At 47.1% G+C, this 24,418-nt stretch overlaps 1 protein-coding gene across 1 annotated transcript in view; it reads left to right on the top strand.

The window, feature by feature from the left end:
* Window positions 1–2,990: 2,990 nt before the first annotated feature.
* Wipi1 (WD repeat domain, phosphoinositide interacting 1) overlaps window positions 2,991–24,418 on the top strand; it is a 36,518-nt gene continuing 15,090 nt past the window's right edge. Inside the window, exons 1-4 of the mRNA XM_052194737.1 lie at window positions 2,991–3,179; window positions 8,089–8,171; window positions 10,161–10,330; window positions 15,370–15,466. Coding sequence (XP_052050697.1) covers window positions 3,100–3,179; window positions 8,089–8,171; window positions 10,161–10,330; window positions 15,370–15,466 — 430 coding nt within the window. The 5' untranslated portion in view covers window positions 2,991–3,099. The remainder of the gene's footprint in view (window positions 3,180–8,088; window positions 8,172–10,160; window positions 10,331–15,369; window positions 15,467–24,418) is intronic.

Genomic DNA, 24,418 nt, shown 5'->3' on the forward strand with positions numbered 1-24,418 from the left:
TGGGATGCTCTCTTCAGGTGTGTATGAAGACAACTATAGTGTACTCATATAAATAAAATAAATATCTTTTTTAAAAAAATTTCATTAATGAGAATGTGTGCCTTTGTGCCCCCTCCGTGTGTGTATGTGTGTGTATGCATGTGTGTATGTGTGTGTATGTATGTGTATGTGTGTGTATGCGTGTGTATGCATGTGTGTGTATGTGTGTATGTGAGTGTACGTATGTGTATGTATGTGTGTATTGTGTGTATGTGTGTGTATGTGTATGTATGTGTGTGTATGTGTGTGTGTATGTGTGTGTGTGTGTGTGTGTGTGTACGCTCACAGATGCATGAGCACACCAGGACAGTGCACCATAACTGAGTTACAGACAGTGTGAGCAGCCTGACATGGATATTAGAACCAAACTCTGGTCCTCTGGAAGAACAGCAAGTGCAAGCCCTCCTGTCCCATCTTTTAAATTTGAGAATATTTCTAGGTAAAAGGAAAGTTTTTTGATGGCAGCCTTGTAGCAAATGTCATCCAGTGCGTTGGAACCTTTGATTCTTAGCTCCAGAGTGAGGTGCTCCCCACCCATCCCTGCTTCTGTCCCATGTCCCCTAATTTTCCTATCTTTCCATCCTTGCTTTTAATATATTGAATTAAACAAGATAGTTTAAAACTAACTTACCTGTTTACTTACTTTATTGCCAAGGGGGTGGCTAGAATGGGTGCACACATAACGCAGAACATGCATGGAGGTCAAGGGGAAACTTCGTGAAGTTGGTCCCCTTTTGCCACCTTTACTTGGGTTCTGGGGCCTGAACTAAAGTCTCGTTGTGCCCAGGCTTGTACCGGGGGCATCTTGATTCATCGAGCTGCCTGGCTCGTCCTATTGCCTGTTTATTCTTCTCTTTTCAAAGTATACCTTCTAGAATCTTTCAGATCATATGTGAGTCTCACATGTGAGATCTCCATTTTTATCGTTGGGCACTGCTGCCTTGAAACACCTCTTGCCTCTGTTCTAACCTTTCTGGTCTTGGAATCACCGCATTAACCCAGTCTCCTGTCCCATCACTCCCAGAATGTCATTCTTAGTTCCCTAAAGACTTCTAAGCCTTCTAATTTGATCTGCACACACCAGCCAAGTTTATCTGCCTATGACACTGCTTTTATCATGACACACCCCTAGGCAAAAACTAACCCCAGCTCCCATCATTGCCTCCCCAAAGTCCAACTGCTTAATTAACAAACTGATAAAAGGCCCCACTTTAAAGCCATACTAATCTAATACTTCCAAATACTTCTAATACTTAGTACCTGGACTGCCAGATTCTTTCCTCTTTCAACCAAACTGGAAAGATGGCAGCACTCAGCTGAGCTGGGAGGTGCAGGGAGATGTAGCTGGGACTGAAAAGCTTGCTAAGATGACCAAAACATACAAACAGCAATTCTTTACACTTCGCTAGATTTATAGTCTCGCAATTGACCTTAGAGCAATCAGCAGCAGCTGATTCGTGAATCGACAGAACAATGGACTTGAGGAAGTAAACTGTTACATTTTTATCTGGGAAGAAACAAACTGGAGAACCAATCAGAAAAGCTTATGCAAAACAGGGCTCTCTTGTTCATCCATTCTAAATATCAGTACACGATATGTATCTTTTGTCAGGAATTGGGGAAATGTGGCTAAGTGTGATGGCTCACCCCTGTGATCCCATCACCTGGGAAGCCGGGAAAGAGGATCAGTTACCAAGTGCTTGAGGAACTTGTAGACTATAGCCTGTGACAATGTATCCAAAATAAATAAATAATAAACAAGGTGTCTGAATATGAATTAAATTGCTACAATCTGCAGAACTGTGACATTATCATCATCATAGTAATAATAATGGTGATGATTTCAGAGGCTGGAGAGATGGCTCAGCACTGTTCTTAACAATGACTGGAATTCTGTTTCCCAGAACCCACAGCAGGTACCTCACAACCAATTAATTGTACATAAGTTTGGGCAGCAAATCTCCGGTTACTTCAGAATACATCTCAAACGACATGAGCTTCAAGATGTACTGTCTTGTACACTATTCTAGTTTCATTTCTACAAATCAAATGTCTGGCCAAATACTCTTGAGCAAAGTTGTGTGATAGCAAGTCTTGAAAGAAGACCAGTTCACACGCTGCTGTGTATTGTTGGTTTTAGATACATGGTCTAACCAGTGCTACCGAGGTAATATTATTAATGTAAGGGTCAGGGTTCGCAAGAGCTCTTTCTCAACTGAAGGGCTGTATGTGGCATCTTATCGGCTGGGGAACTTTTTCCAAGAAGCTCAAGGGCTCTTCAAAAGGGCTGGACTTTGATGTCTACTGATTTCAACTACATTCTGTAAGCTTAGTAGGCGGGAGGGGAAGCAGGCGTCCGCCCGCCTACTGGGCGTTGTCCCTGAAGCTAAGACTGGCTTGAAGCTAGGCTGCTCTACTCCTCCTCACCCTCTGGAAGCTTTGGCAATAAAAACATCACCACGTGGCTTGCTGCCTTTGCCTCGCGCACCTTCGGCCAATGGCAAGCAGCGTCTCCGAATAGGGGCGGGTCCTCAGCAGCTGTCCCGCCCACTGGCCCCATTGATTGACTAGAAGAGTTGGTGGCCAATCGTGGCTGTCTGCAGAGGCCCTGTTCTGTCAGCTGTTCTGTTCCCTGAGATAAGAGGCGGGGTGGGGACAGGGACTGGCTGGGGAGGGGGCGGGGCTACCAAATAGATAGGCGGGGATAGGGGCGGGCCTGGTTGTCTCGGGGCGGAGCTAGGATTGTGAGGGGGTGGGGCTAGGTTCGGAGTTGGAGTGGGCGAGGCTAAGTGGGACCTAAAGGTCCCAGGCTGGGCTAGAGCCGAGAGGGGCGGTACTTGAATCGGGGGCGGAGCCTGGATGGTTTAGGACGGAGCTGTGCAAGGGCGGGGTCTTACGATGGAGGGGCGGGGCTAAGTGGGATCTGAGTAGGCGGGGTCTGTCTGGAGGAGAGCCCGGGGCGGGACCGACGCGGCAAGCCGGCCCACGGAGCCGGCGCGGGCGGGCTGCTGAGGTGGCTGTCCCCCGCTCAGAGCTGCGGCTTCTCGGGTCGAGCCCCCGATGGAGGCCGAAGCCACAGATGCCCCTCCGGGCCGAGTGGAGGCGGCGCTCAGCTGCTTCTCTTTCAACCAAGACTGCACGTAAGCCACGGCGTCAGCCCCTGACCAGGGAAGTGGGGGACAGAATGTCGCCACCAAAGGGTGTTGTCCTGTAACGCAACTGGTGGCTAGCTGGGGCCTGCGCGCCGATGGTACCTCGGCAGGGCAGCCTGAGTTGCGGCGTTGCTCGGCAGTGGGGCTTGAACCCACCCAGACGACTGCCAACCAGCGCCTTCCAGAAAGAGCCGGCCAGGGTGACCCAAAGAAGTCAGCAAGGAGGGCGGAGGAGGGGACCTTGAATGTGGGGGAGGGACTTGGTGTGGGACTAGTGACCGAAAGGGAGATCGGGGACCAAAACAAAGGGGAGGGGAGGAAGGAATGTGCAACTTGACTCAAGAGGGAGGATGCGAGGGTCGGGAAGATGAGAAAAACTTTACAATTTGCCCTTGAATATCTCAACGTGGCATTTGGGCAGGGCCTCGGACAAACAGGCAGCCTATCCCTGTGGCCGGCCAGCTCCAGCACTGGGCATCTTGGCTGGTCGCTTTGGCCGTAGGAAGCTTTTCTTTATTTGTCTTTCTGAGTTTACTCACTGTCCACCCAGTCCCTGGAATCTCCTGGAAGTTCAGGAGCCCTTTCTCTGCCCCAGACAGCTTCCCATCCCGGAAGCAGGCGCTCCACCCTGTTGCCTTTGAGTGGATTTTTAATGTTTCACTATGATGGTCAACATTTAGACTTTGGTCCACGAACAAGGGATTGCTTGCCAGAGTCTTGAATCTTAGACGCGAATTACTGTTTCCTTCCCTGTTTTTGTGGAAGCCAGCCTGGGGACCATATGGATTAATCTCTTTGGAATGTGGAGCCCTGAAGCATCAGGGCAGGGATGACCACTTCCCAGTGTCCCACTTCCGGCTGTACCAGTTTCTGCTCTGTTCCTTGTTTGGTTGGACTCAGCTTCGGGCTTGTGCCTTGGCTGCTGGCTGGCTGAACTATGCTAATATTGAACATTCATTCGTTGGTGTAATTAAGGCCATAAGCAGCCCTGGTCTTCATTCCTTTTGTGTTTCTGTTTGAAAACCCCTGCTCTGAACAATATGTCTTTGTTTGAAAAATCTGTATGTGTAATCATGTAATCCAGTAACTCGACAGCTTGGCCAGATGAGTGACCCTCGGGCTGCCTCTGACCACAACCCACAATAAAAAAAAAAAAAAGTACATCTTACAACATCTCTCAATAGCCATAGACATGTAATATGCACAAACTCTTAAGTGTAGTACCTGGTGGCATTTTCTTGGTATTTTTTTCTTGTTTTTGTTTGGAGGCTGTCTCATGTAATCCGGATGAATTTCAAATTCTGATCCTCCTGTCTCTTGTTCTGGAATACTGAGATTACAGGGAGTATCATCACACTCTGTTTATACAGTGCTGGAGATGGAACTCGGGTCTTTATACATGCCAGACAAGTCCAGTCCCATTTTCTAGTGTGGTTGAGTTAGCAGGACAGGGTAGGGTGCCTGCAGGATATGAACCCACTGTCTCAATCACTGTGAGCAAAGATTACCACTGAGCTATATCCCAGCCTGCAGGCACTGGAATTAGTATGTCTTTGTTTTATAAAGCTGTTGTAACCTGTTGAGTTGTTTTGAGGATTATCTCCTAAGAGGAGACTTAAATGCATGATAGAATAGATAAAATTCTGAAGTTTTGTAAGAAACTTTTGCAAGAGTGTACTGTTGCACCGTCTGTGGAACACTGTTCAGCAGAATGTCTGTTGAAATGCTAGACAATGTTTTCCTTCCCAATTGAACACGGGTTGTGGGTGGGGGGTAGTTTGCTTACAAGTAGTAAATCATCTAAATTACACTTTGTGATATTATTGGATTTGGAAAACAACCGTTGTTGTCTACTCTAGTTATTAAATAATACAGAGTAACAGCTGGATAAGAATGCTGTCTTTCAAAACTGTAAGGTGCTTTGAAAGTTGATTTCCTCTGTCCCCACTGTCAACTCTGCTTTTCTGGATGAAGGCTCTGCTGGGCAGCTCTGCCTAGCCTATAAATAAAAGGTCTTGTCACAGTCAGTTGCTTGGAGCCGTGGAGGGTATGACATTGAATTTTAAAATAAATCATCTTCTTTGCTGGATGCCTTTAGGTGAATTGATATGTCTTTTTCTATACGTGTGAGCTGAGTTGGAGATCTAGTCTTTCTAGAGAGGGTAGAGGAAGAGAGTCACATTTTACCAGTGTCCACCACACTAATGCTTTGTAACTGGGCTAGGCCCCTGAGCTGTATTTGTACTTGTTGGGATTTTCTCCAATTCCACTTCTATGAGTAGTAATGAGAATTCTGTTTTTACAGAAAGGATTCACAGATAAAATAAGATCTAAATCTGAATTCCTTAATAGGGAGTCTTTTCTGGGGATAGAGCAGCCATTTAAAGCAAAGGAGTGGTCTTCGTGCACTTTTCTCACACATCCGACCTTTCTGGACTGAGTGTGGCTGCTTGTGAGGAATCTTAGGTACTACTGAGGCAAGAGCACAGAGACCACTCAAACCAACACCCTCAGAGGCAGCATGAGTAACAGACTCTTTGGCAAGCATAAAATGAAGAAACAAAGAAGAAACCCATTTGTTCCGAAATCAGGACTTGCACCTGGAAATGATGGTTTTGAACTTCTTTATTAACCGTGTGTGTGTGTGTGTGTGTGTGTGTGTGTGTGTACACAGGACGGGGTAGGCGGCACCCTGGCCACAGTATGCATGTGAAGGTCAGAGAACAACTTTGGGGACCTTCTCCTTTCACATTTACATGGAGTCTGGGGCTCAAATCCAGATTGCCAAGTTTATGGTTGAAACCTCTCCCCAACCCCTGACACCTTCTTTAAATTGTTAAGTCTTTTGGTTAGTTTGTTGGTTTTGGGTGGGGCTTGCTTTGTTTTGTTTTGTTTTGTTTTTTAGGTGGGGGGGACTAAAAAGGATCGCTAGGTGTAGCCCTAGATGCCTTCAACCAACTGAGATCCTCCTGCCTCTGCCTCATCTCCCCAATGTTGGGATTGCACATCTCTTTAGTTTTGTTTTAGGGCTCTGAAGTATCTTTTCACCTTAATTACAAGCTTTTCACCTTAATTACAAGTCTTCAGACGGCTACTAAATGTGTCTATACTTATAAGAAGAAACTTTAAAAACCAAATGCCGGTGTTGAAATGAGGCCTTCAGACCATTCAGTCCAGCTTCTTCATCTAATCCAAATTAGATGAAATCACAGCAAGCGAAGATTCACTCTTCAAGGGAAGCATCATATTAAAATAAGCAACTTACAAGCCCGGATCCCAAGGCTCTTGTTGTGTTACCAAAAAAGTCGAATGACCTCCCCCCTCCCAATTCCCTTTTCTATACAAACATTTGTTCTTTCCTAGGGTGCCAGTTTTTAATCAGCTTTTAAGGTCTCGGGTTCTAGGCCTTAGCTCTTCAACCTTGGAAGACTAGGGTTTGGCATCCAGCACCACAGACACCAGCACTTGTAAAGGAAAATCTCTGAACTCTAAAATAGTCTGGAGTAGTACTAGTCTGGGTTTTTGTTTTCTAATGCAGAGTTTTCATGTAGCCCAGGCTGGCCTTGAATATATGCTAGGTACAGACCCCAGAGCTTCATGCCTACAAAACAAACATCTGCTAACTTAGTATCAGCTTCAGTCCTAAATGGATTTTAGGTTTTTAGGGGTTCCTTTTTGGGGACACAGTCTTGTCACATAGTCCAGGCTGGCCTTGAACATACTGCCTGCCCATCTGATTAGCTGTTGAGGACTGTGGTTACACCTGGCTACTCCTTTGTTGTCACTGTGTCACCAGGGATACCTGGTTTGTTTTCGTTGCCTTGATGAACTTCATGACCCAAGGGCAATGTGGGGAGGAAAGGGCTGAGTTCACCTCATAGCTTCCCATCCATCTTGAAAGGAAGTACTAGTGGGAGCTCCAGGCTGGAGCCTGGAGGCAGGAATTGAAGCAGACGCATGGGGGAGGGCTGCTTACTGGTTTGCATGTTGTGATTCACTCAGCTCGCTGTGTTACACAACCCGGGACCACCTGTCCAGGCACGGTACCACACACAGCAGGACGAGTCCTCTCTCGTATCCTCGCTCGTTAATCAAGAAAATCCCCCCACAGGCTCACCTACCAGCCAGTCTGATGGGCAGGCCTTTTTTTCTCAGTCAAGATTCCCTCTTCCCAGAATCATCTGTAGCTTGCATCAAGTTGAGGGAAAAAGAAAAAAAAAAAAAAGCAGCCCACTTGGTTTAGGCCTTCCTTTTATTTATGGGTTAAAATTGGGGCTGGGGTGTAGCTAAGTCGATGAGAAGACCCAGATTCGATCCTCAGAATGTATGTAAGATTAGTAGTAATAATAACAACAATGAATTAATGAGAGGCAGAAACTAGCAGATCTCTCCCTGAGGCTGGCTAGTCAGTCAGCCTTCCCTATCCACTGAGCTCCCTTGACAGGTGCACAACACCCAGCACACACCCCTAACCCTGCACATGCGTGAACACATACACGGACACATGTGAGCATGTGCACATATGAGGATAATAGCTCATCCTCTCGTAAAGGTCTTCCCAAACAAATGACAAGGCTGCCTCCCCCAAGCATTGTGGAGGTGTAGATACAAGGACTTCCTAAACATTCTTTTTTTTTTCCTGTGCTTGCCCTGCTGGGAAAACAAGATCTGTGGGAGCTTTAACATGTCTCTTGGTGACAGCCAAGTGGCTTCTGTCTCTTAAGAAGTCGCCTTTGACCTTTTCCCTTCATGAATGTATGTCTGCCAGAGCATGCTTTGTCTTGAGTAAGCTATCAAAGATCCCAGCCCTGAAGATGTGTGTTTACCTGCACCGCAGCCCCGGGGGAAAGGGATGTGCTGTCTGCTGTCATTCCTCTGTTATCGTTGTCTTCTGCAGATCCCTGGCGATTGGAACGAAGGCCGGTTACAAGCTGTTTTCTCTGAGTTCTGTGGAGCAACTTGACCAAGTCCACGGAAGCAGTAAGTGTGTGTGTGTGTGTGTGTGTGTGTGTGTGTGTGTCTGTGTCTGTGTCTGTGTCTATGTGTGTGCATGTGCTCTCTAATGTGTGTAAGAAGGATTGTTGTGGGGGATATGAAATTCTCTGTCTAGATGTTAATCTTTCTTTTTATTTTCCTTGTCTTAATTTTCTTCTTTTTGGAGACCTGGGGATTGAGCCCCAGGGCCTCTCTTATAAGCTCTGGATGACCAAGGCTACATCCCAGCCCTAGACTTCAGACTTGAGCCTCTGATTTCTGTCTTAGCCATCAACCCAAAGAGCCGGTGTTGTGCAGATTTGAATACAAGCTATTGTTGTCTCGTACAAAAGCTACAATAGAGCTCTTATTGAAATTTGGCAATAACTTGGGTGACATTTTCTTCTTTGTAAGAAGAAAGCCCTTGTTTGAATTCATAGTGTTGATACTTTTCTATATATTTGTGCTCATGATGATCAGTATATGGCATTGTCAACCCAAAAGTCACCTGTGGCTTCTTTTGGCTGTCAGTGTCTCTGGTGACACTGTGCATTTATTTAGTAAGGACATGTTTTATATGTTTGAATGGTGTAACATGAGCATCGACATAACCCATACAGAAGATGTAGAAGTCTTTCTAGTGAGTATGAAAAATAATTCCACTCAGAAATGTGACTGTGACTTTTCTCAGGGGTAATAATGTATGCTGTTGCCATAGTGACAAATATTTCACCTCCGTATTTTCTGGAAAGAAAGTGGTTTGGTAAATAATAATTGGGGCTCCTACTGTATTTACATTGTATTTGCTTTTGCTCTCTGTGTGACAGAGATGTGTGAGAGAGGGTGTGTAGTCGTTCACATGTGCCCATCCCTATCTTCCGCCTCATCTGAGACAGTCTATTTGTTGTCTGCCATTGTGTATCCTGGGCCAACTGGACCATGAGCTTCCAGGGATTCTCCTGCCTTGACCTCCCATTCCTAGAGCACTGGGGTTATAGGCCTGCGCGACCACACCCAGCTTGACATAGGCCACAGGGCTTTGAACTCAAGTCCTCATGATGCAGAACAAGCACTTTACCCACCAATCCATCTCTTGTACCCTAGGCCCCTAATATATTTGTAAAATGTTGTTATAATCATATCATTTTGGTGAGTATTTTACTGAGTATACGTCACATGTCATATGTCTGGTGGGATTTCCTATAAACAAGAAAGACACTTGACAAGTTGGCCTCAGGAAGACACCAAAGGCCTGTCTGTGGTATTCTGGGGCTTATTGCTATTTTTCCCTTCTAAGTACAGAAGGATTTTCTTGTACTACACATATGGGGGTGCACACCTGTAAAACCCAGCATTCAGGGGGCTGAAGTAGACATAGAGTTCAAGGCCAGCCTGGGCTATCGAGCAAAATTCTGTCTTAAAGAGGGAGGGAGCTGGCAATGTGGCTTAGTGGTAAAGTTGTTCAATGCCAGGCTTCACAACCTGAATTCATTCCCCAGGACTCTGGTGCAGAGAGAGAAGCGACTCTCGCAAGGTTTCTGCTGACCGCCACTATTTGTGTTGTGGTATTCACACAAATGCACATACATAATCAGTATGTGAGTATGTGTCTGTGTGTGTGTGTGTGTGTGTATGTCTCTCTCTCTCTCTCTCTCTCTCTCTCTCTCTCTCTCTCTCTCTGTGTGTGTGTGTGTGTGTGTGTGTGATGAGTAATTATACCATGCTGTGGTGTTCAAGGTGGCTCTGGAATCTTAGTCCTTAGCATATTCTTTGCTGTAGGTATTTGGGAAGGTCCCTGGGAGCATTATCTCCAGAGACAGTTAAAGCTTGCTGTTGAGGCCGGGATCCCAACGTGGGTCATTACTGATGAAGAGTACCCAGAAACAAGACCCAAATCCTGTAAATTAGCCTGTGTGGTACCTGGTGTCACAAAGGCCAGTCTTTCTCTCAGAGGACGTCTGTGTGACCTCACTTCTGCTCCTCCCGCCTCCCCAGATGAAATCCCTGACGTGTATATTGTGGAGCGCCTCTTCTCCAGTAGCCTGGTCGTGGTGGTCAGTCACACAAAACCGCGGCAGATGAACGTGTACCACTTCAAGAAAGGCACTGAGATCTGTAATTACAACTACTCCAGCAACATCTTGTCTATTCGGCTCAACCGACAGGTGAGGAGGTGGGACACCGACCGCCCAAGGCATCCAGCCTTCTGCTAATTGGAGCAGAAGAAAACCATCTCTAAAGATGGGTGTCTTTGCGTTAGCTAAATAGCTCACACCACGCCTGGTCAGCTGAGCTCAATCCCTGCCACACACATGGTTAGAGGTGAGATCTGACTCCTGCAAATTGTCCTCTGACCAAACACATATGCAAGACGTGCATGCACACACTGACACAAATAAATAAATGCAATAAAGCCTTAAATATGAGCATCCTTGAGGTGTAGCTCAGTTGGTGGAATGCTTATCTGGCACGTGCCAAGCCCTAGGTTTGATCCCCAGCACCCACAGACACAGCAGCATGGGGGTGTGAGCCTGTCACATCAGGATAAACTCAGGAGGGAGCCGTGATGCCAGCACTCAGGAGGCGGAGGCAGGAGAACCAGAAGGTCATCATTTTTGGCAATATGGCAAGTTTGAGCCTGGCCTGGACTACATGAGACCTGTCTTTTAAAAAAATAAAATAAAATAAAAGTCTCTAAAGTAAGAATCAAATGTTGAAGATAATGTAGCAGACCTTTTAACAGCAGGCTTGGGATCATGGGTGAAGAGCATCTCCCCTGTGCATCTTCCTGAGTCGTTCTGTCTCTTGGTTCTCTCTCCAGCATAGCCACTGCCTGGCCAAGCTCAGCACCTCCTCTTGGGACAGGCTGGCCGGCTGATCTGTCCTATGAACTGCCTCAGGACATCCTAAAAATGAGGAAGAGCCCTTCTGGTTTTGGCCATAGGTAGTAAGATTTATAATGCACTGTGGCCTTGCCTCTAAGAACGGCATACCTGAGACTAGGGTGTGGTCCCCCTGGGTCTGCTCTGAAATCCTTAGGTGACTGACCCTCTTCTCTCCATGTGACCCTTCCTGGTCGGCCAACTACTCAGCCTCACGGTTCTGCTTTTGTAGCCAACATCACCCCTTCCCTGCCACACCAGGGAACCTAGGGCATCCTGCATGTAAAACAAGAGCTTTCTCACTGAGCTAGAGCCACATTTGTCCATCTAGCCCTTAAGGATGTATTCTTCCAGTGTTTTTATTGCTGAAAGGAACTACTCTCATCTCAAATATGCAATAGGCCTCTTAAAAGCATTAACACTTAGGATGTGTTTAACGTGTTAGCACAGTCTCCCTGGAGTGACTGGATTTTATGTCCCGTGAGAGCAGGGACTGAGGTAGTTGTGTTCATCACTATGAAACCTGATGGGAGAGAGCTCCTGAAGGTTTGTTTCCTGCCTAACTGTTAAATAAGTGGATAAACCAAGAGGCCCTTCCTGGGATATGCTGTTAAGTATTCTGTTCAGTCTTCCCGGGAATGGGCAAACTGACATCCCTTAAGGACAGTGGTTGTCTCCTCCTCCTCTTCTTCCTCTTCTTCTTCCTCCTCCTCTCCTTTTTGAATCTGAACTATTAAGTGCTAATTAAAAATTTTTAAGACATTTTTATTTTATGTATGAGTATTCTGCTTACTCGTAAGCATATGTGGGTACCACATCTGTGCAGTGTCCAAGGAGGCCAGAAGAGGGCGCTGAATTCACCTGGAACAGAGTTACAGATATTTGTGGTCTGCCCTGTGGTTGCTAGGAACATAACTCAGATCCTCTGCGAGAGAAGCCAGCATACTTAACTACCAAGCTATCTCTCCAACCCTATAATTGATTTTTTTTTAATAATGAGTCCAAATATTTTGTTAAGTCTCTGAGAAGGAAAAGACTGTTGTTACTTTTGTTTTGTTGAGATGGTCTCAGTCAGCAGCCAAGGCTAGCCTGGAACTTAAAGCAAACTTCCCCAAATGCTGCGGTCACCGCTGCCTCCTTGCTTTAGTCAAGCAGCTTTTTTGACTGAGGATCCACTGAAGTTCACAGAAAACGACCACCGGAACGGAAGGTGGAAACTCACTGGCAAGGAGCAGACAAGAGACAGAAGAGAAGCCTGAGGCCTTTGTAAGAGAAGGGAGGACAACTTGAGAATTTCCTGCTTGAGGGATTTTAAGTGGGGTTCTTGGCTCAAGGGTGTCTTCAGACCTGTTGCAAATTTTGTTACAGAACCTTCCATCTTGTAAATAGTAGTGTCCACTAATGGATACTACTTTACCTGGCCAGCTTTTTGTTTTGTTTTGTTTTTTGTTTTTTGTTTCCAGACAGGGTTTCTCTGTGTAGCCCTGGCTGTCCTGGAACTTACTCTGTAGACCAGGCTGGCCTCAAACTCAGAAATCTGCCTGCCTCTGCCTCCCAAGTGCTGGGACTAAATGCGTGTGCCACCACTGCCCGGCGGAAGCTTTTATAGTTATTTAACCATCTGTTTCCTGTTGATTAGATTGAAGCCTTTGAGGCTACATCATGGTACAGATTCTTCAATTATCTAATTGTTTAATTGATAAAAAGGATTAATTATCTATAAAACATAGAGTGAAAGTCAGAGTGGGCCAGGGATGTAGTTTTAGTTGACAGAGTGTTTGCCTGGCATGCTCGAAGCCCAGGGTTCAGTTTCCAGCACCATAGAAAAGCAGAATTGGTGAGGTATGCCTGTAACCCCAGCTCTGGGAAGTGGGGATGGGAAATCCAGGAATTCAGAGTCATCCTCAGCTGCATAGGGAGTTTGTGGCCAGCCTGGGCTACCAGGTGAATGGCAATGATTATCTGAAGGCGAGGTGGGTGTGGCTGAGCAGTCTCTAGCTTGCTACTTGTCCCGGAAGTCTGCTCTTGTGGGACTCAGGACAAGGACCTCCTCATTCCCTCCCTGAATTTCCTGTTTCCCTCTCTTTTCCTTCTTGTCTCTGGCCTGCATGGTGGTGACCCAGTGGGGTCCGGATGAGCGGCCCACAGAGCCAACAGCACTGAAATCACACGTTGTTTGCGTCAGACTAGCCGGAACGCAGTGATGGTCCTACAGGATGCACCTGTCAGGGCCACGCTCTCCTGGGGACTGGGTGCAGGGCTGGAAGGAGATACCAGGGCCTGTTAGAAACTGAGAACAGAAAAACACAGAAAACATAAAAACAAACCATAGTGTGGCTGGCAAATGACCAGGTGACTGACTACTTTCCAGAGACGTGGCAGTATCTGTCACCCATCTTGAAATTTTATTTTAAAGTGGGTTTTAAAACACTGGTTTCTGTGTGTGAATGTTCGGCCCACATTTATGTGCATGCCCCGCAGGCATGCAGTGCCCAAGGTGGACAGGAGAAGGCATGAGGTCCCCTGGAACTGGAGTTAAGGACAGCTGTGCCATGTGGGTGCTGGGAACTGAACCCAGGTCTCCACAAAAGCAGCAAGAGCTCTTAACTGCTGAGTGTGAGTGTGTGTGTGTGTGTGTGTGTGTACATGCCCATGCACGCGTGCATGTATGTGTAATGGAAGATGCTGTGCATGTGTCACAGAGAACATGTGAAGGTCAGAGGGCCACTTTGTATGTGGAGTTGATTCTCTCCTTCCATCTTTATGTGTGTTCCAGGGGTCGGATTGAGGTCCTCCGACATGAACAAGTCCCTTTGCCCACAGAGCCATCTCCTTAATCCCAACTTTGAATTGTAGCTAGAATTGTCTTTACTTCTCCTTCACAGACTTAGCACTGTGGCCAGAGTTTTAAATTAAATACAGAAGAGTGTCTGCAGTGGGGCCAGGGTGCGGGGAGGGTCAAGGTGTCTCTGCACTGTTGTTCCAGCTTCCTGGGTATCTGAGGACTATGAGTGTAAAACATGCCTGGGCCACAGAGTGAGTCTGAGGCCAGCCTTAGCAGCTCAGTGAAACCCTATGTCAGAATACAAGATACAAAGCAGGTTGGCCATGTGGCTTAATGGGTGAGCAGCTGCCTATCATATGCAAGGCCGTGGGTACAATCCCCAGTTTCCCTTTACTGAGAAAACACAGCTCTCCTGGAGGAGGGTCTGCAGCCTTCTTATTAGTTATCTTCCCTTCCCGCGGGTGAACCTCCGATTCCAAGTGTCTGGCCCAAAAGCAAAGCCTCACAAACTTGAATGTGCATAGTTATGTCTTGGGTCTTTTTGTTCAGTGACACCCCAGATCAGTCTCCAGGAAGAGTGTAAAGCCTGGTCGGTGAGGGAACGATGCTCTCCCAGGCTGAGCAAGGCTGACCTTGGGGAAACTGAGTCAGGCTGTGCAGGGGCAGAAGCAGCTACTTGGGATATAGAAAGAGCTGTAGAAGTGAGCGCCCTCCCAGGACCTCCACACAGCGCCCACCTCCACTTGCAGGGTGCTCTGGTGCTCTGTCCTAGCTACAGTGCTTTAAATAGGGCCCCACCTTGGGAAGAGGCTCTGAGCTCAAGGGGCATTCCGCTGAAGAGGTAGAGAGTGGGATGAAGGCTGTGGACTGTGGGGAGTGAGGTCTAGAGAGGCGGGGCTAGAGAAGAGTGGGAGGGGAAAGGACCTGGGACAGGTCACCAAACATAATGGTGCCAACTGTTTTCGGACCAGATCTCTGCTTTTCATACTTTGAAATATTTACACAGACGTTACCAGATCTTAAAAAGTCTAAGGGTTCAAGCATCACTGCTCAAAGTAACTTCACTGGGGCATTTTGGAATGTTTGAATTAGTGATGCACAACCTGTATGGAGAGAAAGGGATAAAATCTAAGATCTGGCGATCAGAGAGTATAAAGAAGCCTGCGTCAGAGGGGGAGCTTGGCCACCAACATTGACTGTGGGGATGGAGCAAAACAGGTTCCTTGAGGTTCCCTGAACCTGGACTGTCTTATTCTAAGGAGAGGGGAGGAGAAAGGAGGGAAGAGAGGGAGGGAGGGAGAAATTGATAAAATTTGATAAAAGGGAGAAATTTAGGATCTCGTCTTTTAAGCATCTGCTCACCTAAGTGGGCCATATCTGTTCACATTCATAAGCGTGACCTTCCAAGGGCTCCACTAACCCTCCATCCTTTAGGCATGGAGTCCAGTGAAGGCTCAGGAAAGCGAGCAGGGATGATTGTGTCCCTTTCCATGGGCTCTGTTAGGGAGGCTGACCTGATGGCTCTGTCTGATTACAGAGGCTGCTGGTCTGCTTGGAAGAGTCCATCTATATACACAACATTAAGGACATGAAGCTATTGAAGACCCTCCTGGATATCCCCTCAAATCCAACAGGTAAGCCCCAGCCCCTCCCCCTCTACTCCCCCACCTCCAGGTAAAGCTGCTTCATTCCCAAGCTGCATTCTCACCGGACCTCACAACCCGAGCCCCGGGTATGCTCTGCGGGTGTTCATGACGTTTGAATCAAAGAAGCATTTGAATGGTGACAGATTCAAATTATGAGAGTCTGCGGTCCCTGCAGGAAGGCTGTGCAGCGTTCAGCTGTGGATGCATTCCAAGAGAAGGAAGCATCCTTCTTCAGAGACCCATGCAAGCAAATGGGCCGGGGCATGCCAGACGGATGCGTGGGAGATTCTGCGTATCCGATGTTGAAAGGTGTTTACCCCTAATGCTTTTTTGTGACTGTTCATTACAGAGTAGGTGTGTTAATTAGAAGCAGGTTTGGACTTGGTATGGCTGAATGGTTAATTAGCCAAACTACAAAGAAGGTGTTTTTATTACATGATTTTTTTAAAAGTACATTTCTCAATTTGGGTGATATGCTGGAATGCTGAATTTGGTAACATCTCAGCACTTAATGTTGTATGTTAAGTTTTTGGCATTTAGGATTGGAGGAGCTTGGATGTGGTAGGATGATGCGGCAGGTGATTGACATCTTATAAATTCATTGAGCTGAAAATGAGCGAGAGTAAGTCTCTCCATTGTGATGTTGAGGGTTCCCCATCCCCAGAGCAGTCTGTGTATCCATCTAACAACCCAGGTTAATATTTATAAATCATCAGTTAGAGCACAGGTTGTCCTGTACCCATATGGTGGGTCACAACTATCTGTAACTCCAGTTCCAGGGGACCAGACACCCTCTTCTGAGATCAACAGATACCGGGCAAATACAAATATGTAGGTGTACATACATACATACGTACATGGTGCACATACACACATGCAGGCAAAATGTTCATACACATACGATTTTTAAAATCTAGAAAATATTCTAATAAAAAAAAATTGATGTTTAATATAAAGGCCGGGTTCAAACTTATTGTCGCCAACTGACTTCTTCATTTTACTGTAAGTTTCCCAATTCTGCATCTTTCAATGAAGTTTCACAATCTGCTTCACACGTGGGTTTGTGAGCCTTGGTTTCCTTGTTGGTAATAAGAGTAATGAGATAACAGCCATCTCACAGCCTAAGGCTGAGAGTTAAACCAGGGAAGGTCTGTGAAGGTGACAGGCACAGGGCTTGCTGCTAAACCCTCCCTTCTGCAGGATATAAACGCACTTTGCTGTTGATATCAGGACTGTGTGTGCATGCGTGGTTCTGGGGATTAAACCCAGGATCTCATACATGCTTGTTGATACATTCACTAGCACCAAGCTACTCCTGTCCCCTCTCAGCTCCCGAGGCTGGAGCTGGAGAGATAGCTGTCTCAGTGGTTAGAACTCACTAGCCTTCCAGGGGACCCGTGTTTAGCTCCCAGTACCCACGTGATGGCACACAACCATCTGTAACTCTAGTTCCAGAGCATCCAGTGCCTTCTTCTGACACATGCAGTACACATACATGCAGGAAAAAAATACCCATACACATGAAAATAAATAAGTAAAAATAATTTTTGAAAAAGATGTTAAGGCTGTCATAAAGTTCTGAGAGAGGCCGAGAATGCTGGTGGTGGTAAAGCGCTTGGCTGGCTACCCAGACCCGTGCGTTCCATCCCCAGCACTGAAAGAGGAAAGCGTAAAGCCCACGAGTTAATGGCCTGAAAGCACATTTCACCAGGAAGGGAATCAGTGTGGAAAGTTAGTATTTTATGAATGAAGGGTTAAATCAGTCTAGGAGAACAGCTATCATAAAGGTTCTGGGTACCCAGCGCCAGCAGGGCTTCAACAAGGACAGGCAAACCCTCTGCTTACCAGGAACCCAACCCAGCTGATGTGGGCCAGTCGAAAGCAGAGGCCCTAGCCCTAGCAGCAGGGCCTGAGGGGGTGAAGCGCCCTCGCTGTAACAACACAAAAGAAGCGGTGTGTTTGTGGTGGGTATAAGAAATGCCCAGCCGGGCAGTGGTGGCGCACACCTTTAATCCCCAGCACTTGGGACACAGAGGCAGGTGGATTTCTGAGTTGAGGCCAGCCTGGTGTACAGAGTGAGTGCCGGGACAGCCAGGGCTATACAGAGAAACCCTGTCACGAAAAAGTAAAAAATTAGAAAATTTTAAAAAGGAAATGACTGGATCTGGGCAGAGGCCCCAGGAGAGGGGCTGAGCTGCACTTTGCTGGGTTTGGGAAGGGTGATCAGCATGAAGAGAGCTGTGCTCCACCTTGGCTCCCACTTCTCTGAAGAGAGCATACCTGGGGTACAGCCAGCCCGTCCCCTGCCTCATACTCTTTCGTGGCCGGTCTGGCTGCAGGTCAGAGCAGCTTCAGCATGGACGCACAGCCCACCATTGGAAATGGGAAATAGCTCTTACTTTTAATTTAAACCCAACATACAGTCATGTGTCCCATAATAACCAAATGGGTTCCAAGATCTGTGGCGTTTGTTGATTTTGTGGTTGTGTGAACCTCACAGTCTCCTTGTGCAAACCTAGATGATGTAGCCTAGAAAACTGGGGCTGTGTGGTGACAACTGTTGTGTATATAGTGTATCCTTGGCAGGAATGTTGGTTTGCAATATATGCCTGTGCTCGCGTCTCTGCAGCCCAGAAAACTCATTGGTTGCCTAATTTTTGCAGTGAGGTAAAAATGAGAAAATTAATTAAAAGCAAGAGGTTATTTGTGCTCTCAATGAAAGGGAATAAATCTATTTGTTGAGACAGGATCTTACTATATAGCCCAGACTAGCCTCAAATTCTTGATCCTCTGTGTCTGCCTCCTGAATGCTGAGATTACAGTGTAGGACCCAACCCCTGCCAAAACTAAATCAGTTTTATCTCAAGAAAAGCTAAGACACAGGAGTAATGAGACACACCCATAATTCCAGCTCTCGGAAGGCTGAAGCAGGAGGATTACCTGTGAGTTGGAGGCCAGTCTGGGCTATATAGTGAGTTCCAGGATAGGTAGAGCTACATAGTTGAGACCCTGCTGCCTGCCCCCTGCAGAAAAACATGAAAAATATGAAAGATAAACATTACAACAGGATTCATGGATTGTCAGTGAATTCATCTAAAATATGGGGGAGGGGGGGAGAGGCAAGTTAACCACAGCTCATCTATTTAGAGCCTAATGTCCTTTTAGACCAATAGCTACAAATAGTTTCATAAGAACTGACATCATGAGTAAATAAGCCAAGGTTGTGTTGGTGTACATCTCCTCAGCCAGCCTCTCTCTAGTGTCCCCATCCCAGACGGCAGCCCCTCTCAGGACAACACGTCTGTTTCCCTCAGCAAGCATCAGAGGCCTCTGAACTAGGAAGAGCATGACTCACTGGATGCCCAGAGCCTTCTCGCATGCACACTCTGTCTTGTTTTCTATGGAAACACTGGTTTTACCACACAAGCTCTAAATGTTTCCGTCTAGGGGCCGGGGGTCAGAGGGACGATAAGGAATTCCCTGCCTGCTTGCTGCGCAGTCTAAAGTGACTGTAAATTTCCTTCCTTCTCTCTCTCTCTCTCTCTCTCTCTGTGTGTGTGTGTGTGTGTGTGTGTGTGTGTATGTGTGTGTGTGTCATGCCTGCTCCCCTTGTGTCACAGATTACAGGCTGTTTCCTTTAAAGAGTTTGGCCAGACTGAGCTGAGAGTTAATTTCCTGCCAGCCAGCAGTCTGTGCCCTGAGCCACACAGAGTGGAAATCTCCATGGAAACCTGCTAGTGGTAGCCGAGCTGGATGGGGTGGACGGCACAGACTGGCCACCTTGGACAGACAGACTGACCACCTCAGACAGACTGACCACCCTGAGTGGACAGACTGACCACCCTGGATGGACAGACTGACCACTCAGACAGACAGACTGACCATTCAGACAGACAGACAGACCACTCAAACAGAGACTGACCACCCAGACAGACTGACCACCCAGACAGACAGACTGACCACCCCGGGCAGACTGACCACTCAGACAGACAGACTGACCACCTCAGACAGACAGACTACTCAGACAGACTGACCACTCAAACAGACAGACTGATCACTCACAGGCAGACAGACTGACCACTCAGACAGACAGACCACTTGAACAGACAGACAGACCACTCAGATAGACAGACCACTCAGACTGACCAATCAAACAGACAGACTGACCACTTCGAACAGATAGACTGACCACTCAGACAGACAGACTGACCACTCAGACAGACTGACCACCTCAGACAAGGGAATGTTCAGGATCACACATCCCTGTGCTCACAGAAGAGAATCCAGGATCATTGCCCAGAGCATTGCCTTTCTGCAGATGAAAATAGTGGGAGCGTAAACAGTCTCCAGCCAGGGCAGCCAAAAGTGCTGCAGTCCACGGGGCAAGCCTCTCCCTTTTCTCTTTTCTTTTTCTTTTCTTTTCTTTTCTTTTCCTTTCTTTTCTTTTCTTCTGAGTCTTTTGAGAGGAGGTCTTGTTCTTCCAGGCTGACTTCAAACTTACAATCCTTCTGCCTCAGCCTCCTGAGCACTGGATTGACGGGTGGGTACCACCACACACCACACCACACCACACCACACCACACCACACCACACTCGGTGGATTTCTTGACTATCTCTGGAAATTGGAAAACATGTGGGGTAAATGGTGGTGGGGCCAGAGCCCGGGGCCTTGAACAGCTCCACACACCGCATTGTGTCCCCTAGCCCTGGAAAGCGTCCTCCAAGGCATTAACTACTTCTTTTCCAGATGTGGGAGAATTCTAGGCAAACAGTCTCAGCAAAATAATAGCTATTTACAAAAATATGCATCAAATAGAAAACCAGGCCAGAAACCACATTAAAACCCCAGGCCTCGGCCGGTGAGATGGCTCGTCAGGTAAAGCCACTTGGCCCTGAGCTTGAGGACATGAGCTGGATCTCTGGGATCCACCGAGGAGAGGGCTGGTTCCCACGTGTCTTCTGACCTCCACATGTGTGCCCACCCCTCCAATAAATAAATAAATAAATATAAAAGAAGTTTTAAACCTCATGCCTACATAGAAAAATGGCTTAAAGACTACATGTGCAGATGTTGAAAGGAGAGAAAACCTGAGTTTCAAATCTGGCTGCCTTATTTTTTTTTCTTTTTCCTTTTCCCCTTCTCTGTATTTTCTGGGCTTTGCCACCAGCCAGCACTTTTATACTAGGAAATAATATCAAAGAAAGATCCCACTTTGATTTTAGAAATGACTGTGTGGCACCGGCGACAGAAACAGAAAGCTGTGAGCTGGTCATGGCTACATCTGGAGCATGTCTTCCCAATCCCAGGGGTGCTTCACTGGTCAGAAAGGAGATCCTTGCAGCTGCTTGGAACTGTTCTGAGGCTTGGGTGGTAGTGGGGGAGGGGAGGTACTCAGGGATGGGATGGACAACCGGAGGAACTTCACTTAAGCATCACGGGGCACTTCATTAAGTCTGCTCAGGTCTGTTCAGGATCTCTCTCTGAAGTCACGTGGGGTGCCAGAGTGCAAGACCGGAAGCAAAGCTGTCTAGTAAGACGTTGACTGTCACAGGACATATCTTGACCTAAAATTCCAAAAGACAATTACAAGTGTTTGGCCAAAGACTCCTGACTCCCTCCACCACAAGGATGCTCTCCATAGTTTTAAAGAAGTAGGTAAGTGAAGGCCTGATCCCTTAGAGAACCCTATCATGGGGGCCCTCACTTCAGGTGGGAAACCCTGAAAGAGCCGAGGAGTGCAGGGCAGGTGCCTTTTGGGGAACTGGATCCTTAGCCTGTTCCCATCACCCAAAATTTCCTGCACTTCCGTACTTCCCCGAGAGGGAGGCGGAAAAAAAGAGAGAGAGAGAAAGATGGAGGATGGTTAGAAGGTTATCGAAAATATCCGGGTGGTGGTGACACACGCAGAGGTGGATCTCTGAGTTTGAGACCAGATTGGTCTATGGAATGAATTCCAGGATAGCCAGGGCTACACAAAGAAACTCTGTGTCAAACAACGAGAGAGAGAGAGAGAGAGAGAGAGAGAGAGAGAGAGAGAGAGAGAGAGAGAGAGAGAGAGAGAGAGAGAGAGAGAGAGAAAGAAAGGGGGGGTAATAAGGCAACAGCGAGATGGACGTGTTTCCAGGAGATGGTCATAATCACTATATAATTAACACGCACTAATCAAAATTATTTCTCTCCACCCCAAAGCCATGTTGATATATAATACACGTATCATTGCATCCACTCATTTAAAGTGAGTAGTTTGTGGCTGGAGAGATGGCTCAGCACTTAAAACCTCTTGCTGTTCTTCCAAAGGACCCTGAGTGTGTGGTTTCTAACCACCACTTCTGGGTGACTTAATCATTGCCCATAACTCTAGCTCCAGGAAATGCCAGCCCTAGGGTGGCTCCCCGGGGCATTTGTGCACACATGGTAGACACACACACACACATATATAAAAATAAAAAAAAATTGCCGGGGCGTTGGTGGCACACGCCTTTAATCCCAACACTTGGGAGGCAGAGGCAGGCAGATTTCTGAGTTCGAGGCCAGCCTGATCTACAGAGTGAGTTCCAGGACAGCCAGGTCTATACAGAGAAACCCTGTCTCAATAAATAAATAAATAAATAAATAAATAAATAAATAAAGCACATAGCAGGCTTTGCTGTGTGTCCAGAGGGTATAGACATTGTCACAATTTTATTACCGAGTATTTTGACTGTTTTGTGTTTGTTGCGTATATTCATGACACTTCTTTGCACACACCTGTGGAAGTCGGAGGGCGACTTTCGTGAGTCACTCCTCTCCTTCCGCCTCGTGGGTCCCAGGATCTAACTCAGGTTGTCAGGCTTGGCAGCAAGCGCCTTTACCCATGAGCCCTCTCACCAGAGCCACACCCAAGACATCCTATGCCTCTCAGCCGACACCTCATAGTCCCCTAGCTGTGGGTAAGGCTCAGTCTCCTGTCACTGATCATTTACCTGCGCTGACCAAGGCTCATCTGTATCGCTTCACGTAGTGGGCTTCAGACCTGCGTATTGGCAAAGACGATCCTGTCGGAAGGACGTGGTCTATCCCCACCAGTTGGTTCACATGGGTTGTTTCCACCTTTTAAAAACTAGAATAGAATAACATTGTTCTCATTCTTTGGCAATTTCATCTCCCAATCCGTGCTTCAGGTCTTTTTTTTTTTTTTTTTTTGTAACCTACTGAGTCCATTGGTGCCACCCAATGGGAATGCTGACTGATGCTGTTGCCTTGATCTTGATCTTACCTGAGTCTCGCGCAGGTCGCAGGTCGCCGCTGCGGTGATGAGTTCGTGAGTACTGTGGTCCTGTCATGTGTCCAGCAGACGGCATTTTACAGCCTCCTCTCCCTACTCACGCTCTTTCTGCCCCTTCTTCTATGACGTTTCTGTGAGCCTTGGGGTAGAGAAAGGTTCTCATAGATGCCCCAGTTCGGGCTGTGTACTCACTGCTCACTTAGTCTCAGTAATTTGCTCACTTGTCAGGTGACCAGTGCAGAGATGCTTTTATGGCCGAGGCTGAAGGCAGCACTCACTAATCAATGTGTATAAGCATAAATATTAGAAGGCAGTTTGACCACACATCCATTCAGCAGGACAACAGTAGAACGTTCCTTCCAGGGCCGGTGACCTCCAAAGCTATGGAGTTTTGACCAGCTTCACAGTCCCTGGTCGAGTAGGTCTCGGATTCCATTCAAAAGCTGTTGGCCACCCCTATAACCTTTGTACCACCATTGCCACAATAGGTGATTCTGTTAGGTTGGTATTGTAACATGCAGGGTTCCCCACTGTGTTGTGCTACTGATGACCTTTCTCCTCTGGCGGCCTGCACAGAGGAAGTTCCCAGGTCAGTTCAAGCCTGATTTCCTTGTATCCTACATCCAATGTGTGTTGAACATCAGTCATAGTATCTTACCGTCTAGTTATGGCAAGCAACCAAAAGCCTGTGCTTTGGAGACACACTTCAGGGTTCTCACTGTTATGACTCTGGGGGAAGGGCCGGGGGGGGGGGGGGAGACTGTGGCGGTGGCGGTGCTGCCCTGTGCATCAGTGGGCGACTCGGGCTGCAGCAGCAGCAGAGAGACCACACCAGGCCAAACAGTTCCACGTGGGGTTTTTTCGGAGAGGGAATGGACAAGAGTGGTGGTGGAAAGAGAGAAGGAGAGAGAGAGAGAGAGAGGCACTACTCCTACACACACACACACACACACACACACACATACACACAGATGGTGACATGGTTACAGGTAAAGGTAAAAGTGAGCCCAGTGAACTCTGGATCCATGGTGGCTGATGCCTTGGTAACAGACCTATAGATCGCACTGTCACCTACATGATGTCACAGGTGTAGGAGGTCCCAATACCAACACTCACCAAAAGCCTGTGTTTTGGGGGGGCACTTCAGGGTTCTCACTGATCAATTACTTATAGAGAGTGTCTCATGTCTGACATTGAGATTGCCATTTAGTAACTCATGTCTTCTTGGGAAAGCATCACCCACCCAGAGTGTGGCTATAATCAAACTCCCCCTTTTAGAAAAGAAAGTGTTCTAAATCGGTTTACAAAGCTGCGGGTTTCCATACATCCTTAGTTTTGGTTAAACTGCCCTACCTCTTCCATCCTCTGTATTTCAAGTTGTTGGTGCTAATGGATATTGTTAAGGGTACCCATTCATATGTAAGATTTTTGTGTGGACATTGCTTTCATTTCTTTCTGGTGTATACATGAGCGTAGAATTTCCAGGTCATGTGACAACTGTGATTAACTTCTGAGAACTCCCAGGCTGCTTGCTAACACACTGCCCCAATTCAGACCCTTGTACACCAACCACCTTACGACTTTTCCATCCCCTCGCCTGCATTTATTAGCTTCCTCAAAAGAAAACTTTTTACGTGTATGGGTGTTTTGCCCGAATGTGTACCTGTGGACTATG

Source organism: Apodemus sylvaticus, chromosome 10, assembly GCF_947179515.1.
Source record: "Apodemus sylvaticus chromosome 10, mApoSyl1.1, whole genome shotgun sequence".
Lineage (NCBI taxonomy): Eukaryota > Metazoa > Chordata > Mammalia > Rodentia > Muridae > Apodemus > Apodemus sylvaticus.